The sequence below is a fragment of the Pseudopodoces humilis genome, chromosome 2 (assembly GCF_049639895.1).
Source record: "Pseudopodoces humilis isolate 2021_Gansu_Grassland_sample_001 chromosome 2, ASM4963989v1, whole genome shotgun sequence".
Lineage (NCBI taxonomy): Eukaryota > Metazoa > Chordata > Aves > Passeriformes > Paridae > Pseudopodoces > Pseudopodoces humilis.
The window spans coordinates 74,985,990-75,005,514 of record NC_142201.1 but is presented as its reverse complement, the minus strand read 5'-3'; the positions used below and the strand labels follow the sequence as shown (position 1 = coordinate 75,005,514).

The following is a 19,525-nucleotide window of genomic DNA, read 5'->3' as shown; positions in this document are numbered from 1 at the left end:
GACTTCAAGTGTAACTGTTGTCAGTCTTGCTCTAGAGGTTACTGTTGCACAGCCAACTTCCTGAGACAACTAAATCCCCAGTCCTGTATTTCTGTTTCTAATGGAACATGTGATCACAGTGTTTACTGATGCTCCAGCCCAGCTTCATTGCTGGGACCCATCAAGCACGAGAGTCTGGGGTATTGCATATATCCTGTGTTTGGAGTACACCAGTATTCCCAGCTGGAGCACAAATGTTTTCTGAAAATACAGCAGCTGTGAGGACCACCAGCTGGGACTCCTTCAGTGCTGTCTAGAAAATGTGTTTACTTTCTCCACAGGTCCATCCTCATTCCCTCTGTTTCCGTATCACAGCTAAATTCTTAACCTCTTGAGTTCTCTAGGCAATTTCCAGCCTCTCATGCCCTTCCACTTCACTTTTGGTACTACTGTCACATTATTTACATATTTTTCAACAAAGCATGTTAAGAATGCTATGTAACTCTTCAGGGCAAAAATAGAGTGGCACGAGTATGTAAGAGCTCTGAATAAAGAAGAAAGGTATGAAATATTTACAAAAGGATAATGTCCAAGTTACTGAATATTATCACAGCAGCATGATCTTGCTTTAACAGTATGGGGTGGGGTTTTTTTGGTTTGTTTTTTGATTGCTTTTTTAAATAAAAACACAGGTATAACACTGCAGCATTTCCAAAGTGCTTTGAAGCCCTTGATACAGAGCCCCATCAAACCAATTAAGCTGGAAGTTTGGTAGCGGAATACAGGCTAAAGGAGAGCTGCGTAAAAAGGAAAGACCTGTGGGATGAAGGCAGAATACTGCAGCCCTGAAATGCGACTGTAAGGTTGATCTTGATGTGTTTGAAGGGCAAAAGTAACATTTATAAAAGCTAACCTAGGCTGGCCATGTTCTGTGATCAGTGACTGACTCTCCCAGCCTGTAGTATTAGATAAAAACACTTTAACATGAAGCACAAATTCATGAATATGAAGGGTAAAATGTTTGCATAGGGGTTGTGTTAAAGAGCTATAATAATGAATCGAATGCTGGTGATGGGTTTAAAACATGACCCTGCAAATGCAGTTCCTTGATGTGTCACCAGAGGGGCTCCTAAGGCAGACAGAATTAGCAACTGCATTGCTCAGCCACCAGCACTGTAATTAACACACACATCCCCTGTGAGGGGATGGGCTACAAACACTTGAGTCATCTTAACAAGTATTAGTAAACTCAGTTAAGGAAGGGCTGAATGACCATAGCATCAGCTTCTTTTATATATTAGTAACAAATCTGGGCTTTCACTTTCTGTTGGAAAGCAAAGATAAGGTAAAATTTATCAACTGAACTGCCCTTTGTCTAGATTCCAAACACCTGGAAGGAGGTCTGGTTTTATGTTTGCACTGACACTTCTGAAGTCTTAAGCACATACTTGTGCTTTACTGTAGTAATGAGATCACAGAATTAATTAGAAATTATTGAACTAGGCAAAAATGAACTAGGTCTGGTATCCTAGCATTTAAAAATATATACAGTGAATGTTTCTTATCAAATGGCTATGACTGTGGAAAGGACTGAGGGAATTACAAAACTGGCTAACAAATTAAAAAATCAACTGAAATTAATGTCGTAACTCCAAAGATTTAATTTTATTTGTCTGTACAGCAGAGGTGAGACAATCCCAGTAACTGAGTTGCACTTTACTAGCTTAATTTTTACAAAGTAAGGAATTACAGTTCTATGAAAGAATTGTTTCCATAATTCTTCAAGTCAAATCCAGTAAAATTCCACCAAATAATACAATTAAGAAAAAATACAAAAGTTACTCCAAATCACTCTCTCTCCCCCTGACCCTCAAACACTGTAAAAAATTTAAACAGCCCTGTTACCTCCTTTTCAGGTGAGTAGCTATAAAATGACTCATTAGCCATGGTTTGCTGGAGTTGGCTCTGCCTTGGAAACAGTTTTACTATTCCGTATGAAAAAGAAAAAAAAAAATCAAACGGGCACTTTAACATTGCATGTCAGAATAAACAACTGCTTAAGAAAATAATCTGTTCCAGAGTAGTTACATTTTCCCTGAAGAGTTCTGCAGCCCCCAACTGAGCTGTGTGCAGTTCCCACTGTGACTGTCCTCACTTGTCACCGTCTCCCTTGTGCCCAGCAGAAGGGACTGGTGCCAGCAGTAACCAGGACAGTCAAACCCCACCACACCCTCTTCCATGGGGACAGGTCTACAAGTGAAGCCTGAGCAAGACTGAACAATCATTCAGTGACTTAAAGAGATGCAGTCCTGTGTTTCCTGGTATTTGCTCTAGTTTTCCTTACAGCAGTGTAAGTCAGCAGATTTACCTGAGTGGACCTGCAGAAGTGACATGGGAACAGCACCAACCATCCTGCACAGGACCCCCAGAGCATTTGAGCCTTCAGCTAAATGTGCGTTCAGAGATGCCCCAGTGCCATCAGCTGGGCCTTTGACCACACAAAAAGCTCTGTACACCTGTGCAGCAGGATCAAGTTCTGAAAGCAGCTGTAAAAATGCACTTTATAGTCTGCTAAAATGCTGTCTTATAGGTTTTCCCTTCTCTATATAACTTTGAACAATTATCAAATGCTGCTGAAACACTGCAGACAGCTTTGTAATGATAAAAATCAAGAGCCAAGTGATTGCTACCTTCAGTTTAAAAGCCAGTTTTAGAATATATTTATAATGACAAAATTACTTTTTTTCATTTTTATTAAATCTTCAATTGCACAAGCTTCATTAGGACAGTCAAGAAAAAAAGAAGCTTTTAGAGAAAAGGGTTATGGTTGGGTATTTCCATTCTGTCCATGTTTCCTGCAGCTACTCTCCTTATACAGCCTATTAAGGAAAGCATCTGCAGCTCACTGGCAAGCTAATGACTGACATTTAGAGTACTCATTATCACCTTCTATACAGTTATCTAACCACACCTCCTTTGAAGCCTATTAAAAATTAACTGAGTTATTCAAAACCCAAAATTTCTAAACTAAGGTCACATCAAACTTCAAAATAAATACAATTTAATACGAAATTTTAGAAAAAACTCCCTGAACTTAGAATTTCATAGATGCAATTGCCTGTGCTAGTAACTAGCTATTTCAGAGAGCTGTGTGTGTACCTTAAAATGACTCAGTATGTGGTTTTCTCTAAATCTGGTTACAAAAACTGGAAAAAGAAAATACTGTCTACAAAGTGCTGAGCTCCTCTTGCAAGAGCCAACGTAAAAAATCAGGATGTTTAAAAAGCTTCTGCACATTTTGCATAACACCCAAGACAGGTTTAGAGACTGTGATCATCTTTATGAAAGAAACTCTTTCAGAAGTTAAACAGCTGTGACAGGGTGGGTTTCCAACACTGTCTTCTCTGAAGTCTTCTTTAAATGATAGCATCGTGTTCATCACTGTAACAGAAACACAGTAATTAATGTTCTGCACTACAAGCAACAGTCAACATGAGAAAGAGCCACCCAGCTGCTGCTGAGAAGGTTATTTTGTGAGCAGAGGATACCTTGCTAGGAAGGAGTAAGGACACATTGATCTGGGAGTTACAGTCCTCTCTGAGCCAAGCCTGAAGTTAGGTGAACAGTTTTATTAACACTCCTCCAGCTTCCCTAACAACTTGTCTTTCACACATCATTCACGTATTCTTACATCAGCTGTTGCTCAGGCCTGTTTATCCTCTATCTCACCAGGAGTAACATTAATTAATCAAAGCCACTGTACAAGCTCAGCAGCAGGTTCTCTTCATTTTGAAGACTGTTGATGTAAATTTTACAATACCTATTCACAAACACCACTTTGGGTAAAGGTGCAGCAGGGACTGGCTTCATTCCATGACCAGTAATGAAGAGTCAAGATGGAGAGAAAAAAAGGCCTGAACACCAGTATACAAACAGGTCTTATGACCTCACCTCACTTGAAACTTCTTGGCTGAGATGGATGACACTGAAGAGGAAAACAAAAGCAACCTAGTTCTTAAACTAAATGTGGGCAAGTCCTGAAGTCTGGAGCAGAATTGAGCATCAATAGTAAGTGTGATGGTACAATTTTGATTAGAATTCACTATAAATTAATGGCAAGGGGGAAGAAAAATGAAGAATGAATAGACAAAAAGAGTCTAAGAGAAAGAAATCCTGCAAACTGCAGAAAGTTTCAATGAAATGTTAACTATTCATGGACTAGCTAAATGACAAGGATCCTTTTAAAAAAAATAAAATTATTTTATCTAATAGATCAGAGAAAAAAACTCAGGGGAGAGAGGCATAATACTAATGGCGAATGGCAGAAGTGGTGAATGACAAAACATCAGAGTTAAATCTCTTATTCATATTAATATAACATACATTAAACAGATGTTTCGGCGCTCATTCTTCCCATTTGGTTTTCCTTTTCCCCCCAAGAAAGTAATAAATGGCCAAGGGACAATCCCTTGGGAACTTACATGGTTCTGTACTGAATGCCTCTTCTAGAGTGGTAAGTTTTGCATCCAATGTAGAGAATGACCAGGACTCCAAGAGTCAGCACAATGCCACCTACAAAACTGCCCACATCAAATCTGGAGGTTTTGACTATGACAGCCTCTGATTTTGATGTGGCTGAAAAGAAGAAAACAAAATGCACAATTTACAGAGCTTGCAAAACTGTGTTTTGGGGGACTACTCCACATCCTGCCCTCACCACTGATTTACCACCTAAAGACCCAATTAGACAAATTTAACCAAGATCAACTGACAAGATACAAGCCAAGCACATTGAAATCTAGGGCTCTGGTTTTAAGTGTCCATTCTGGTGACATAGGTCCACCTGCTTGTTGTCTCTCAAAGACTGACTGCTCCTTCTCTCCATCTCCCTTTTTCCCCCTACCTTTTATATCTCCCCTGCCCCCCTCCTTCTACACATGGAGCTCCTGCCCTTCTTAGGCCAGTTCTAGTGTTTTTCATACCCTCCATAAGCCAATTTAACTCACTAAGCTGGCCTGAAATAAACCCAGGCATAAAAGGAAGTTGCTTTTAGTCAGATGAACATACTGAGTCATCCTGCAAGAGGGGACCAACAGCCACCAAGTCTGTCAGTGTAGTTCTGTGGGAGCAGAACACCTGGTAGCAATGAGCTGTTGGGATTGCTTTACCTCATCTCATGGAATTGTACCCTCACAGTCCCAAGTGAGATCAGCTCTGCAGCTTGACACAAACACTGACACAGGCAACATGATCTCAGATAATCCATAGCTGTTTTGCTGCTAGAACTGGTTACATCTGCTACAAACTCCCACCTAAACACCCAGTCTGTGCCCAATTCTATTTGTACTTGCTACATACAGAGTGTTTCTTCTGGTGACACCTTCACCTACCCAATGATGCTTCACTGATATGTAAGCATTCCTGATGTGTTTAAAAGTGCAAGCATGAAGTGATGGGAACACAGCCAAGTGCAAGGAAATACTGAATTCTGCACTCACTGTTTTTGTATTACCAGGTACAGTTAAACTGTATTTGACAACTTTTACATAAAGGGTGACTCGTGCACAGTCATGCTCTATTCTCTGTTAGGGTAACATTCATTACACTGCTAACAGAGCTCAGTCTTTTTACCAAGCCTGTAGACATATTTTGAGATACAGGTCAGCTGTGAAAAAGGAAGCATTAGAGATGAGTTCAAATAAACTGCAGAAAGGAGAGCTGAACACAGAAGTTGTATTCAAAATATTAAAATCAAGGGTTTCTCCCTCACATTGCTGATCTCCTTGCTGGTGGCTGCACTTTTTTTTCTTTTCCTTAAATCTGTCAGGTCTCTCAGGTTAAAGTGAGTCCTAAGTAAGCGGAGTGCTCAGAGCAACATTACTGTATCCAGTTTAGTGATGAACTCACACTTGAGTCTTATTTTTCAGCATGCAAATACTTTCTTCTCTTTTTTACACTCCTGTAAAACTAACTGTTCTGCAACCAATGTGAACATGCATCCAAGCCTTTATGAGCTTTCTGAACTGCAAACTCACCTGTTACAGAAGTGGAAGAAGTCTTAGAAGTGGTCACCCCTGTAATATTGCCTTGTGGCGATGTGACTGGTGCAGCTGTAGTGGGTATTGCTGTCTGGCTGGCTTTGGTGGGCTGAGTTGTCATGATCACAGCTGTGGTGGTGGTAGTGTTGTGCTGACTGCTACTGGTCAGATGAATAGTACTGGTGGACACACCTGGGAAATTTTTGTGATACCACACATAAAAATTCATGAAAATAAACAACTGTACCTGCATTGAGTAAGAACACATTTATCATGCCCAAATAAAACAACAGAGTAACAACAAAAATGCCACTGCATGCCATACAGACTTTCCTCTGGGAAGACCTAGGCTCTGATTTCTGGGCCTCAAGGTCAAGAATTCTTCAAAGGAAAGGCTATAAAGAAAACCTGGATAATATATGATGACTTCTAGGTGAGTCAGTTTTTGTTTTTTTTTCGTAACAACCCAATTGCACAGTATCATACCTAACTTAAAATACGTTAAAATGCAGTAAAATTCTGGATCAGGAGTTACTGTCTATTTGAAGTGTCTACTTTTTCAGACAACAAAGCTTTTCTGATAAGAACAGGGTTTGCATGAAAACACCATCCCCCCAACTTTAGTAATGATTTGATCTTTCATTTGTTTTTGAACAAAACACCAGCATTACTAGGGTTCCATGTACATTAAAAATTTACCACAGAAAATTCTGCATTTATGTGGTAAGGATAAAACATGATTAAATTTCAACTACAGTAAATGTATGCTTAAGTAATTTGTTTAGTCTTGCCAAGGTTAAAACAAAGGCTGGAATGCTTTTTCTTAAGTTTCATTGACATAGTGTCTTTTACTTTACTTTTACCTAACACTTCCCCTTCCCTCCTCAGAAAACACTAATGAACTGTTTAGAATAAAAATACCATGATACAAAACTCAATAATATAAATTGCTTTTTATAGCAAAATCCTTAGAACTTTCATGGAAGGCAGCCAGCTAAAAATGACTGTAAAGCAATAATTTATTTTTCCAAGAAGGAGCTAACAAGAAACATGAGTCTGTTATGCAACTAACATTTCTCTAAGCAGACAATAGGATGCAAATAGCTTTTATGTATGAAAGAATTCTAGAAAGAGCTTCTTTGCAGCTGTCAACTTCTGTATTATTTCTATGGCTTCACACAAACTGGGCTCATTTGAGACACCTCAAAAGCTTTCCAATATGGAATTTCAAATATCTAATTATATCCATGTTTTCTTGAAATTGTCTAAAATTAGAGTAATTGAAGGATAGTTTCATCTCAATTACAGAGTAACCTTGATACCAAATTTCTGCCTTTTTTTATACTGCACTTAAAATGCTTTTGTAGAATAAAATTTGTGTTGTGTAAAACATGAGGAACTACATACAAAACTGTCTTTGCTAAGATTTAACTATCACAGTTTCCAGTACTGATATAAGCATCAAAAACTTCAAGAAACTCATCAATATAGCAATGTAAACATGCAGAAAGGAACTAGTCTACACAACACTTCTGAGACATTTAGCATTAGAACTACTGAAATACCAAAATACAGACTCCTTTGTAAATGCTATTTGTTTTCCTGCTCTTTAATGTTATACCTGTATTGTGCCATAGAACCAGAAAACCCTTTGAAATGAGCATCCATTGAGGTGGAACAATTAGAACAGTATATTCATTTGCTTACCTTGTTACAATTACGAAAATTCAGTTCCTCTATGAAGCATGCGTAAAACACATCAGATAAAATTCAGGGCACATTTTAATACTGACAGGTAAAACTCCTCAAAGATACAATGATCCATATAGATACCAAATGGTTCCTCATTGTAGGAAGCAAGCAAGGAAATGTCTACATATAACCCATCTATAGTTACATGACATGAAACCACACCTGGTAAGTACATTCCCAACATAAGTGATACCAAAGAAGGACAAATCTCTATACAAGTGTCAAGCAGTTTTCTGTGGGTTGTTTTTGAGCCGAGATTTCAGAGTGCCAAAGGGCCTTCTGTTTCTGAGCAATACAATGGCTAACTGTTAGATGCATAACATTATAAAATGATGTTACACAAAGCTGGTACTTTCTCTATGGGTATTAAATTACCCTACAGAAAACCTGAGTCATGATGAAAAAAATCCAAACATCTATGAGGAATTTCAGTACATTTGCACATTACTTTTCCCTCTCTCTCTTCTAGTAGCAATCATTTTTTTACTTTATCAAGATCATAGCCCTTGGTGATGTAACTTTAACAGTAAAATCTGTGTAATCTCTAGACCATGGTGTATTTAACATCAGTCTTTTCAAAACATCATTAGGAGGCTATCTGAGGCAGCTGGAGAATTTGGGAAGCTGACATGAATCAGGCACTAATCTGTTCTTCTCCATCTTTGGAAAATCTTACCCGTATTATTTTACAAACAGAGTGAAGATGAAAGAATATTTGTTAGCAACATCTGTCCTTTTATCTTCTATTTCCCTAATTACTTTCCCCCCAGAAGACCAGCTGGGCTTCATCGAACACTACACTAAACAAACCCTGACTGTCTGTGTTAATTTTTATTATTTAAAAAGGATGCATGCCAGTAATATAGTTCAGGTTTATGATGCTTTGTTTTTAAAAGAGACAAGCAAGCATTTTACATAGTCTGCTACCTCTGTTTAAGCATTAAACCGCTATGCTACAATCATCAATTAAAAAAAATAAAAAATATATATAGCACATAGATAAGAATCTTTAGCAGCACGTGCTATTACTCAGTGTTCTAACTCAACAAGAATGAACACAAAACTCAAATTGTGTAAGCACTGTGCTAACATGTGAGATTATTATGGAATGCCCTTTCTAAAATAACTACTTTCTCTTGCATGGAAAATGACTGAATGAAACACTTCTGCTTCCTTCACAAAGAGCTCCCTTCCTCTCCCTCAAAAAAATGGGAGAGACTTTTAAAGTGAAATTAAGTAAGTACATATACCCACTAGGTCTTTAATATGATGAGGTTGAGACAGATAATCAAAATACGTGAACACTGTATTAAAATCTATGACACTTCTAATGGAAAAAAAAAAAAAAAAAGATTAAAGGATGGGAATCAGCAAACCTTGCAAAGCAAGGCACAGCTATCTGTTAGGTTTATCCTATGCCTAACAGTAAAGGGCTCAGGCCTCTTTTTACTGTTATTATCCAAAACTAGTAAAATTCATTTCTCTCCAAGAAACCTGCAAGGGCTGGAGCAGAAGTCAGAAGGAGCACAGGATGGGTGAAACACTGAGGTTTCACACACTTAAGGGATGGCCATAAGGCAACAAGGAGATTACAGAAATCTTGACTTTCCAAGTTAGACATGCTTGAACTGCTACACTGCAGGCAATGGAACGAGACAGTGCACCACTTGCTTGCTATCAGAAGGAAGGTCTTCACAAAGGTGGGGATATTTTTTCTTCCAGTGAGTATTTTATACTTAAATGAAAAAAAACAAGCAACTTCTCAGTGCAGTAGCTCAGAGCTTATCTGGAAATTACAGAGACAGAATATAAGAGTTGTACTGAAAGTAAAATTACATAGCTGGGACTTTATGATCAGCCTAAAACTCCACAAATACACAAAGCATCTTAAGTAGACACAACATTTCTGCCCTGCTTTCACATGGCTCTTAGCACAAAGGGGCCCCAGTTTCTAGAACTAGCTTCTCTCAGATACAATATTCTATTTGTGCATCACAGCCTGAACAACTGCATGACCTTAATTCTTACGCAGTCCTGACTAATGCAGTGAAATCTACCTGTGCAAGCTCTTCCAGAAGATTAATGTTTTAACTTCCTAATTTAACTTATTTACAGTTGTTTTGACAGGTTCTGAAGGAAGTATGGTACTGCTAGAACAATGAAAATACATCCATGACAAATTGCTCCACTTAGTTGATACTGGTTTAAATGGCACTATTTTGTGCTATGAGCTCTCTAAGGATTATTTTCTACGTATTAGGTGCCATGAGGTTGTAGTGAGGTGAGGGTTGGTCTCTTCTGCCATGTGTCAAATGAAAGGACAAGAGGAAATGGCCTCAAGTTGTGCCAGGAGATAGTAGAAAAAAAAAAAACCCACTGAAAGAGTGGTTAGGCATTGGAATAAGTCGTCCAGGGAGGTGGTAGAGTCACCTTCTCTGGAAGTGTCCAAGAGAAGCCTGGATGTGGCACACAGGGATATGGTTTAGGGGTGGTTATGGTGATGCTACACTGATGGCTGGACAGATGATCTTGAAGTTCTCCTTCAACCCTGACACTGTGATTTTATGAGTCTTATGTAAAAGGAAATGGAGTCCTACTCTTGAAACTCAAGCTCCCAGGATTTCACTATACCCTAAATCTGTTTACTGTGAAATAACATTAAATAGGTATGCACTGTTCACATAACAACCTATTCATCTTTACTTCATGAAAACGGAAGAAGTTTACTTAAAGATGAAGAGTAAACATTAAAAAAACCCAACTTCTTGCAATTCTTCCTCAAAGCTAAATTTTGATTCCTTTGTTTAAATAGCATCACAAATGCAATTACTGATGAAGTATGGTATCTAAATTTGAAAAACAATACAGCTTCTTTTCAGAATTATTTTAGATGTTGCTTCCCTTATAATGGTAACAGCCATAAACAGCCTTAAAATAGTAAGAGCTGTCTCAAATACCCACTTTTCTTTAGAAAAAAAGCCTGTTCTTTAGAATTTTTGTTTTTTAGGCCTGTTCTTTAGAATTTGGTATGATCAGGGTTAAGTTTGGAACTAACTTCCTGGTTCACACTAATTAACAGATGAACAGATACATACCTCCTGTAGATGCTGCTGTAGATTGTGTGGATGATGAAGTGACAGTGGATGAACTGCTATTGTCTTCAAGGAAAAAAAAACAAAACAAGAAAATCAGTATTTTTCATTTTAACATACTATAATTAAGGTACTCACAACACAATACTGTCCTCAGGGTATCTATGCCTGGGGAGTATAGTTGGGAATACAGCAGAGAATAGCTCACCCCAAAGCAGATGGTTTTTATCCCTCTGCAAAATACTTCTATATTTCAGTACAGCATAGTTAACACTGTATGCACAGCAGTGTCCAAATGGTCTGCATCTGATTCTTTACACATCCTCTGTTTGTCATCTTTTATTTCTATCTCCTGTTTTAATCCGTTTGCTGTAAAATAACCATACTGTCACTGACTTTCTTAACCTACTTATGCACTGGGGGGTGGGGGGAGGAGCAGTTTTGTATTTTTATTCCTCTATTTCAGTTCCATCTTCTGTCCCTTGACCTTTCCCTTCATTTTGTTGCATCTCTGTTGCAAACTGGGATGATACTGGGAATATACGGTAGTCAAGTAGGGGCAGACAGATAACTCTGAGCAACATCTTCCTGCATACTTACGTTCTCTAACAAAAAGGGTCCTAAGAAAGTACCTTTTCCCAGACATAAAACGCAACCCAGTCTTAGTGGTTTTGCCTTTCTCTCCTTTGTTTCACTTCTCCTGTTCCAGTTCTCTTTCTGTCCTCATGGTCCTCTTTCCTAATTCTAGGTTTCTCAGGCACCTTCCCACTCGCTTCTGTCCTCATTGCTGCATCCCTCTTCTGTGTTTCTCACAGATTAACCATCCCTTCCTCCTGGCAAAGACCTGGGCTGTTTTTGGGAGTGTCACTGTCCATACCTTCCTCCCTTCATTCTGCACTGTTGTGAATGCCCATTCTATGATCATTCTTTTCTCTGAAGTAAGTCATCTTTTACAGCACCCTCCTACACTGGCAGGGTTATGTGCCTTGCAGCAGCCCTGCTGCTTTTAGCATGGCTGAAAAACAAAGCACATAACCTCAGAGATTAAGAGGAGAGCAACAGAGCTACTGCAATAAAGAAGCAGACCTCTACCTACTTCCTTTGAATGGATCTGCTGTTCTTATCATTGGAGAAGTCTAGTCTAAAACCCTTTGCAATTGCATTCATGTTATGAGCAAGGTCAGGTTAAGAACAAATTTACATTTTCATACCAAAAAATGGTAGGGGGTGAAAATTACAGAGGTAATTACTTTTTCTTTGGTATAATCACAGCCAAGTAGCACCCTACACTGTGTACTGCACACTCAACCCTTATACTAACATAACTGGGACATTAAGTTGCAGATTTAAATGCCTTTGAGAAAGGGTCTATGACAGTACAAACACATTCTTTCTTGCATATGTTGACTTTTATCCCACACAGGCCCAATACTGTAACCAGAACACATATTTAGTTTTCCACCAGGTTTTAAGCACCTACTTCTGCAGGCCTGGGACAGCTCTGGATGTGGACTGCGTGTTCCTACAGGTAAAAAGAAGCCATATCTACTGCCTAGAATTTGGGTGTGAGTCAGTATTGCAATTAGCACAAGACTCACAAGAGTGAGTTAATGAGCAGAGTACTGTTGGCCAACAAATGAGATGACTGAAGTAGTAGAGGGTAAAAAATTATTCAAATGAAAAAATGCCTTGCCTTTATCTGAATATCACTGAATTCTAATCTAGCAGACTTCTTGGCTTACCTTTTAACTGTAAATTGATGTTGACAGGTGTTTCTAGTTCTATACACAGTATTTTCCCATTTTATTTCTCCTCTCTCTGTTGCTCTGGGGTTCCCAAGGATATGGGAAAACTGAATTGTGTTTTACCATTTCCCTTAAGTATCTTTATTTGTCCCGGAATAGATGTGACAGTCACAGTACCTCCCCCTTCTGCCCTACAGCTGCCCACACAATTCAATAAAATAAAATAAAGGGCAAATTATTACAAGACAGTTTATAGTACAGAAAATAATACATACTGCTTTTCTTGATGCTACTGAGGAACAGCAACAGAAATACCAAAAGTATTACCTGCCAACCCATTGCTTGGAATTGGAGTCGTGCTGTTCACGTCTTCGTTTCCTACATTAAAAAACACAGGAATAATAAGATAGTTTTAGGTGGAAGACGAAAAAAAGGTACAGCATCTGCCACTTGCTTTGGGCATTTAAATGACTACTTTACCTTGGACAGGAGTCAGTCATAATGATGAAATAAAAGCATGTTAGCACAACAGCCTGCTCTGAGCACATTAAAAATGACACCATTTATACTACCCAACCACCAAATGAACTGCAACTCCTTCCATCCTCTGTCTTCTCCATCAACCCCATGCCAAGTTTTCATCTTCCTTGAGATGAAATGAGAGCAAAAGAGGCAAAAAATCAGGCACTTCATCTGACCTGCATCACCTCCAGCAGAAGAGAAAGAACTTCTCACTTAAATCTTTTCCTGTGAAAAAATCTTTTCCAGGCCTTTTCAGGCAGATAGGTGCTTACTCTGGCCCTATATGGACAACATGATAACACAACTAGCTCTGCTAAGAAATTACATTATTCACTTTGGGACTAAGGGCAAGTTAATGCATCCACTGAGCATTTGGCAGGTGGAGAATGGGACTAAGGAAGAGGTAAAATTTAAAGATAAATCACAGAGAAGGAATAGACTGATATTTACACTCATACAAGAGGATCAGTTGTGGGTTCTGCCTTTGCTAAGGAGTTTAGTTCTGATCACCTAATTATCACGTAAAAGACAAACAAATAATCTGAACTGAGTATCATAGAAATAGGGCATTTTCTTTGTGCTTACAAAACCTTAGTCAAGGTCTCAAAGTGGTGAAGTTTGCAAATACAAATGACAAAACAACTCATTGTATATCATCATCCCTGCAATATCAAGATCAAAGGCAACACTGCAAGGTATGTTACACTGTTTAATTAGGGAGCTTAGGGAAAACAAAGAAAGAAAGGATGGAACACTGCGAAACTAAACTTCCCCAGAGAGAACCCAATCCTGCAAAAAAAACTCTTCTACATCACAGCAAGTTCCCCCACACTAAACAATGAACTGATCGGGAAAGCTAAGCCACCACAAAACTGACATTATGTCCCTCTTCAACAGCACACCATGTTTTTTTCTGCAGAGAAATTTTTTACCCAGCAGAAAGGGCTCTGTATATAACCAGCTGAAAGAGACGGGCAGGAAACAGAGGCGGAAGTAAAGGCAGGACTGTATTAGTTTAGTTCAGATCAGCTTGGACTGCACACCTTGAAAGATATTGAGGACTTTATCCACCTCAAAAGATGCTTATTTTTCTTCCCTTTCTAAACAAATCCAAATCTGAATAACATGCATTGGCTCCAGAATACAAATACTCCTTAAATGGGGTTTGGCATAAACATATGCCACATTGGAACACATGGCAGTGAATGGGATGAGGGAGATAAAAGAACACCTCAAAATGATACTATTCCCCAAGTGTTCTCTATCCTGAGACTGTGCCTTTGAATTTGAAGCTGCATGTATCATTGCAGTGGCAAACAGGAGACTTCAAAAGGAGGCAGAAAGGATGCCTGGGTTAAGCACAGTAAAATGCACCACAGCTTTTATGTAGTCATGGCTCTGACAAGTAGAACCTCTTATCCCAGACCACAGGCTTCACAGCTCAAGTGTCCCAAAGCAAAACAGGGAGGGGTTCTGGCTTTCTCCAGGAAACAGAAGTGCAAGGGTTAGAAATCCACACTGACCCAGGTGTAGACACACATGGGTTGGTACAGGAAGGAAGAGGGGAGAGAGCTGGCAGCCAGCTGCAGCATCCTGTGCACAAGCAGAGCTCTTGGGGCCACAGCATCAGCTGCAACATTGGGCCTATGAACCTTAAGTAGAGCAACTCTGTGCTGAGTTGCCTGTGCTGTGTGCCTGTGACCCAGAAGGATCTCTTGTTCCCATTTTTCATGATTAAACAGAACCAACACAAGGATATCCCCAACCTAAAACTGCATCAGAACACCACAAACCAGAAAAGGACAGGGATGAGGGATCAACATGATTTTTGTCTGACAACCCTGTTTTGCTCTGTTTAAGGTCAGGCACAGATGCAGCAGAAAAACCACAGAACCGTGGCTGGCTGGGGTGTATCTGAAGGCAAGTGTGCTTCCTGTGAAAGCCCCTGTCAGAGTCTGGCATTTCAAGTGCTTTCAGGGCCTCTTGTGGTTTTGTTGCTCTAGTGCGTCAAAAGTCATGAATTGGACAATTTGGATATGCAAACTTTCAAAAGGGCAAAATCACTTCAGCTATTCCAGTTTTATATCTGGAATGGGGCTTTCTGAAGTAGCACACTGAAGACTTGTGCCTGCAAGTTAAACAAATGCATACAGGGTGAGTGATAGGGATAGCTCTGAGACTTGCTAAAAATGAAAAGGACAGGATGTTAAATGGACTTGATTTTGCCAGGTCCTGCAAAAATCAACACAGTGGATAACATTCATGTTTGCTATCTGTAGTCTCCAGCTCAGAAACATACCAAATTACTGTTCTCCATAGCTGAACCCTGGTAGTAGAAACCTACACAAATTAATGGCAGTAGTCATTCAACTACCTGCATGTGACCAAGGTCAATTTGGTCACTCCAACCTTCACACAGAAGACATTTGTGACACAGAGTCATTTGTAAAGACTCACACACCTTATGTCTAGTGTAGCTAAACTTTATGCTGCAGGAAATGTTGGTATATAAACTCTCATTTTTACTAAGAACAGCTTTACCTATTCATTTTGGGGACATGTCAAAAGATATATATAAAATCCTCTCTGGGCACTTTCTCTTTTCAAGTTTAATGCATGGCAGGCACAGAGGGGAGTTTCATGCCCAAGTCATTCTGCTGTTGTTGGTTTAAAAAAACCCAGAAGTACAGAAGCAATGACAATGTGCAGTCCATCAGAAAGATCACACACTTGCTCAGTAATCTCTAAGAAATCCAGATGAGGAAGAGTTGAGGTGCTGGAATGGTTAAAGCAGAGACATTAGAGCAATATGAATGTAACCTCTTCTAAGAGAGGATGATACAGAAAATCAAAATATCATGCCTGTTTACAGGGCTGGAGGGTGCTGCTGCTGCTGATTTTTTACTGTGAGTAGTTCTGTATACAAGCAAGCTCTTGGAAGATGTCACAAGCTATCTTTTCTCAACACAGCAGGAAAGGGTGAGGGCCACTTCCTGACAGGGAAAGGGGATTCTCCTTACTCAGGTACCAGGAAGCCAGATGATTTTACATAACAGTGGGAAAGATTTTTTATAAACCATAGCATTTTGGTGATGTTTCTTCCACTGACTTGACTGACACATAGAAACAAACTGTCCAGCAGAGTAAAAGAGCAGCATTATATTGAAATAACCAGTCTGCACAAAAATATTAAGCAGAGCGAAGACACATCTAATGCCACTTTCATTTCTTGCATATAAGAGTATTTGATGGGGTTCACACTTCCTCCTGTAGTGCTGATTAGATAATCACAAACTTCTGCTGAAATCAACACAAAGCTCAGCAGTACTTTCTGGAAGTTTCTAAGTGGACAGAGGGGAAAAAAACAAAGCTATTTCAACAGATACATTAAACTGAGCCTTAAAAGGGCACAGTTTCTTTCAACATATCACAACTGAGCCCCAGACAACCAATTCACATACGGAGGAAGGACTACATTTGAGTTTCAGGAGTTAGATGAGATGAGCCCTGCCCCAGGAGACAGCAGTGACTGTACTCTGAGTTAAATCACCACATGCACTCAGGAAGCAGCACGATAGAAGACAGATCAGTGCAATCTTATACCACATGAAATTAAAAGCTATTGTTATTAAATGGAGGCCATAGGATTTTAGCAAAGCAATAAATAGGTTAGCTGTAAACTTCTTTTAAAGATAACTTGCCCTTGTTTTTGGAAGGGCAATTACAAAGCTGTTTACATTCCTCATTCTCTTTTTTTAAAAATCAATTTATATTACAACTTCACCAGATTAAACAACAGCATATAAACACTGCTGGACTGAGATTTCTCAGCAGTATTTAGAGCAGGTTTATCCAAATACCCATCATCTTTTGGCTTCTTTACTATGGAAAATTGTGTGGCACCGTATGAGACACTTGAGTCTTCTGAAAAGGCAATTCCAGAAGCTCAGACCTGTATGTTTCTCGGTCTATTTCAGTGCCTGTCAACGCTGGTCCCCTGACTGTGGTGTTCTGAGCCCGGGCACAAGGCTGTGCATTTGCTAGAACCGACCACTACATAGAGCACCGCTGCGAGCACCTGACAGAAACGCGACAAAGCACAGCGGCTGTCCCATCCGCACCGCCACCGTGAGCCGGAGCCCCGAGCACAGCCCCAGAGAGCAGCACCCCGAAGGGGCACGGAGCGGCCCTTCCCAGCCCGGCCCCGCCGGGGGCTCCCCCGTGTTCCCCGGCCGGTCCCGGGAACGCTCCGGGCCCCGGGGCGAAGCCGAGACTGGGCCGCGCCCGCGCATCCCTGCGGGCGTACGCACCCCCAACCCAAACACTCCTCGGGGGGTTCCTGGCATTGTGGTTTCTACTGAACAAACATCACGAATATTAACCCCTCCTCTCCGTTTTTGATACAGCTCCCGGACACGCCGGCCGTGCGTCCCCGGCTCCCACTCGGAGCTGTCCCGCTGCCGCCCCGCGGGGCAAGCGGCGGGGCAAGGCCTGGATCAGCCCAGCGGAATGCGGCGGCAGCAGCCAGGCAGAGCGGCTATGAGGGGCGCAGGGCCCCCCGTCCACCCGCCCCAGCTCAGCTGGGCCCGGCCCGGCCCGTCCCCCCTCGGGCGCTACTCACGGGAGCCGCGGACCAGCAGCAGCAGCAGCAGCAGCAGCCGCAGAGCGCAGGATGCGTGGCCGAGGAGCCGCATGGCCACGGAAGGAACCGGCCGAGCTCGCCGGGCGCGGTCTGCGCGCTGCCGGGCCAGGGGCGGGCCGGGGCGGGGCCGCGGGGCGGGGAGCGGGCAGGGGATGGGCCCGGCGAGGTGGGATCTTCTCTCTTTTTTCCCTCCTCCCAGCGTTTTCCGGCAGGCTGGGCGGCAAAGCGCTGCGGTGCCCGTAAGGGGAGGCTAGCATGCGGAGAGATGTGTGTGCTTCACCAGGTGCTGCAAAGGTGACACCCGAGTGGCGGTCTGTGAGCACCTGTGGGAACAGGGCCGAGCTCCAGGAGCGCCGCCCGAGAACAGCGCTCACGGCTGGCGATGTCAGGCTGTTTCCCAAATACCATTCGACATCTACCAGAACAGCCTCGACTGCGAGGATTTTATCTTCCTTGTTAATCATATCCACCGAGCCAACACCTGGATTCACCGCGCACGCCTTCCCGAGGTGCCTGCTGCTGACCGTCACACAGCCGCCAGTTGCTGGAGGCTCTAAAGTCACCAGCACTAATGCCGTGGAGGCATCCTGAAATTTCCCGATATACTTGGAAAATTGTGAAACCGTCCACAAAGGCTATAGGGAAAAGTGAGAGGGAATAACCCTTTCAGTTCTTTCAAATTTTTCCTGAGTACTCATAACATAAAAGTGGTGTTGGGAATTTGTTTTTCAAAGGGAATTTGTTAATATGTTCTTAAGAGTGAAAACAACTTGAAAAATATTTATCAGAGGAAATAACTATTTTTAATGTGGATAGTTAAGGATCAGCAGCAAAGCCCCAGTAGAATAGTTAGCATGTACTACTACATTTATGTTCACTGCAGCACAACGGTGTTCCCATGTTAAGCCACATATCTGAGCCAGAGAGGCTGAGTGTCTCACCTGAGAGCTTACAAGCAGTTTGTGAAGCTGTACTTGGGTACTGTGTGAAACCTAGCTCACTTCCCTACAGGCAGACACGCATTTACTCTGTAATTCTCAGCAAGCAAGTGGTGAATTAAAATGGTGAATAAATATTTAATTGTTTTATAATTCTAGCCTAATTAGGTTCCTCAGTCTGCATTCAGTGAAAATACCTGCATGCGTTATACTTCCAGCATTCTCTTAGGCCTTTGTTCTGCAGAGCTTCCTGTGAGGTTTTCATGACCAAGGTATCCAAGGATCAGTATGCACCTTTTTACTGTGAATTTTCTGAGGTGATCCTCCAAAGCTTTTCTTTATGATGGCTGTAGGACTACTATCTTCAGCTAGCCTAATTCCAAAAAAGCTTAGAACTACTAGTAATCCATATGTTACTAGGCACAAGGGCCTCTGGTTGTTACAGAGGCAAAACTTATAGTGAGAAAAAAAAGGTATTTTGTTAAACTAACATACATTTAGAGGATATATATCTATGTATAAGATGTATCTGTATCTAACATATCTAAGTCTTTCAGCTCTTGCACAACTCAAGTGAACATTAGGCTTAACCAGACTGGAAACAATTTATTTGGGAACATCCTAATTAACATTGCTTAACTTGTGTACCTACAGGGAAAGAGTAGTTAAGATAGATGGAACAAAGAGCAGTCATGGGGTTGTGGGAGATAGACATGAATCTAACCTAGAAGTGATGAGTTAGCAGACACTGAGGCACGTTGCACAATTGCACAGGCTCTTTGCTGTGTAAAGGCAGAGGTGCTGGAAGTTCTTGTGT

At 41.0% G+C, this 19,525-nt stretch overlaps 1 protein-coding gene across 1 annotated transcript; it reads right to left on the bottom strand.

The window, feature by feature from the left end:
* Nucleotides 1-1,616: 1,616 nt before the first annotated feature.
* Nucleotides 1,617-17,915, bottom strand: TMEM123 (transmembrane protein 123). Its single transcript, XM_005516212.3, has 6 exons — nt 17,750-17,915; nt 12,934-12,984; nt 10,865-10,927; nt 6,015-6,209; nt 4,461-4,614; nt 1,617-3,420 (listed from the first exon to the last, which is right to left on the bottom strand). The coding sequence occupies exons 1-6, from the start codon at nt 17,820-17,822 to the stop codon at nt 3,396-3,398; spliced, it is 561 nt and encodes a 186-aa protein (XP_005516269.3). The 5' UTR covers nt 17,823-17,915; the 3' UTR covers nt 1,617-3,395.
* Between the last annotated feature and the right edge of the window lie 1,610 nt (nt 17,916-19,525).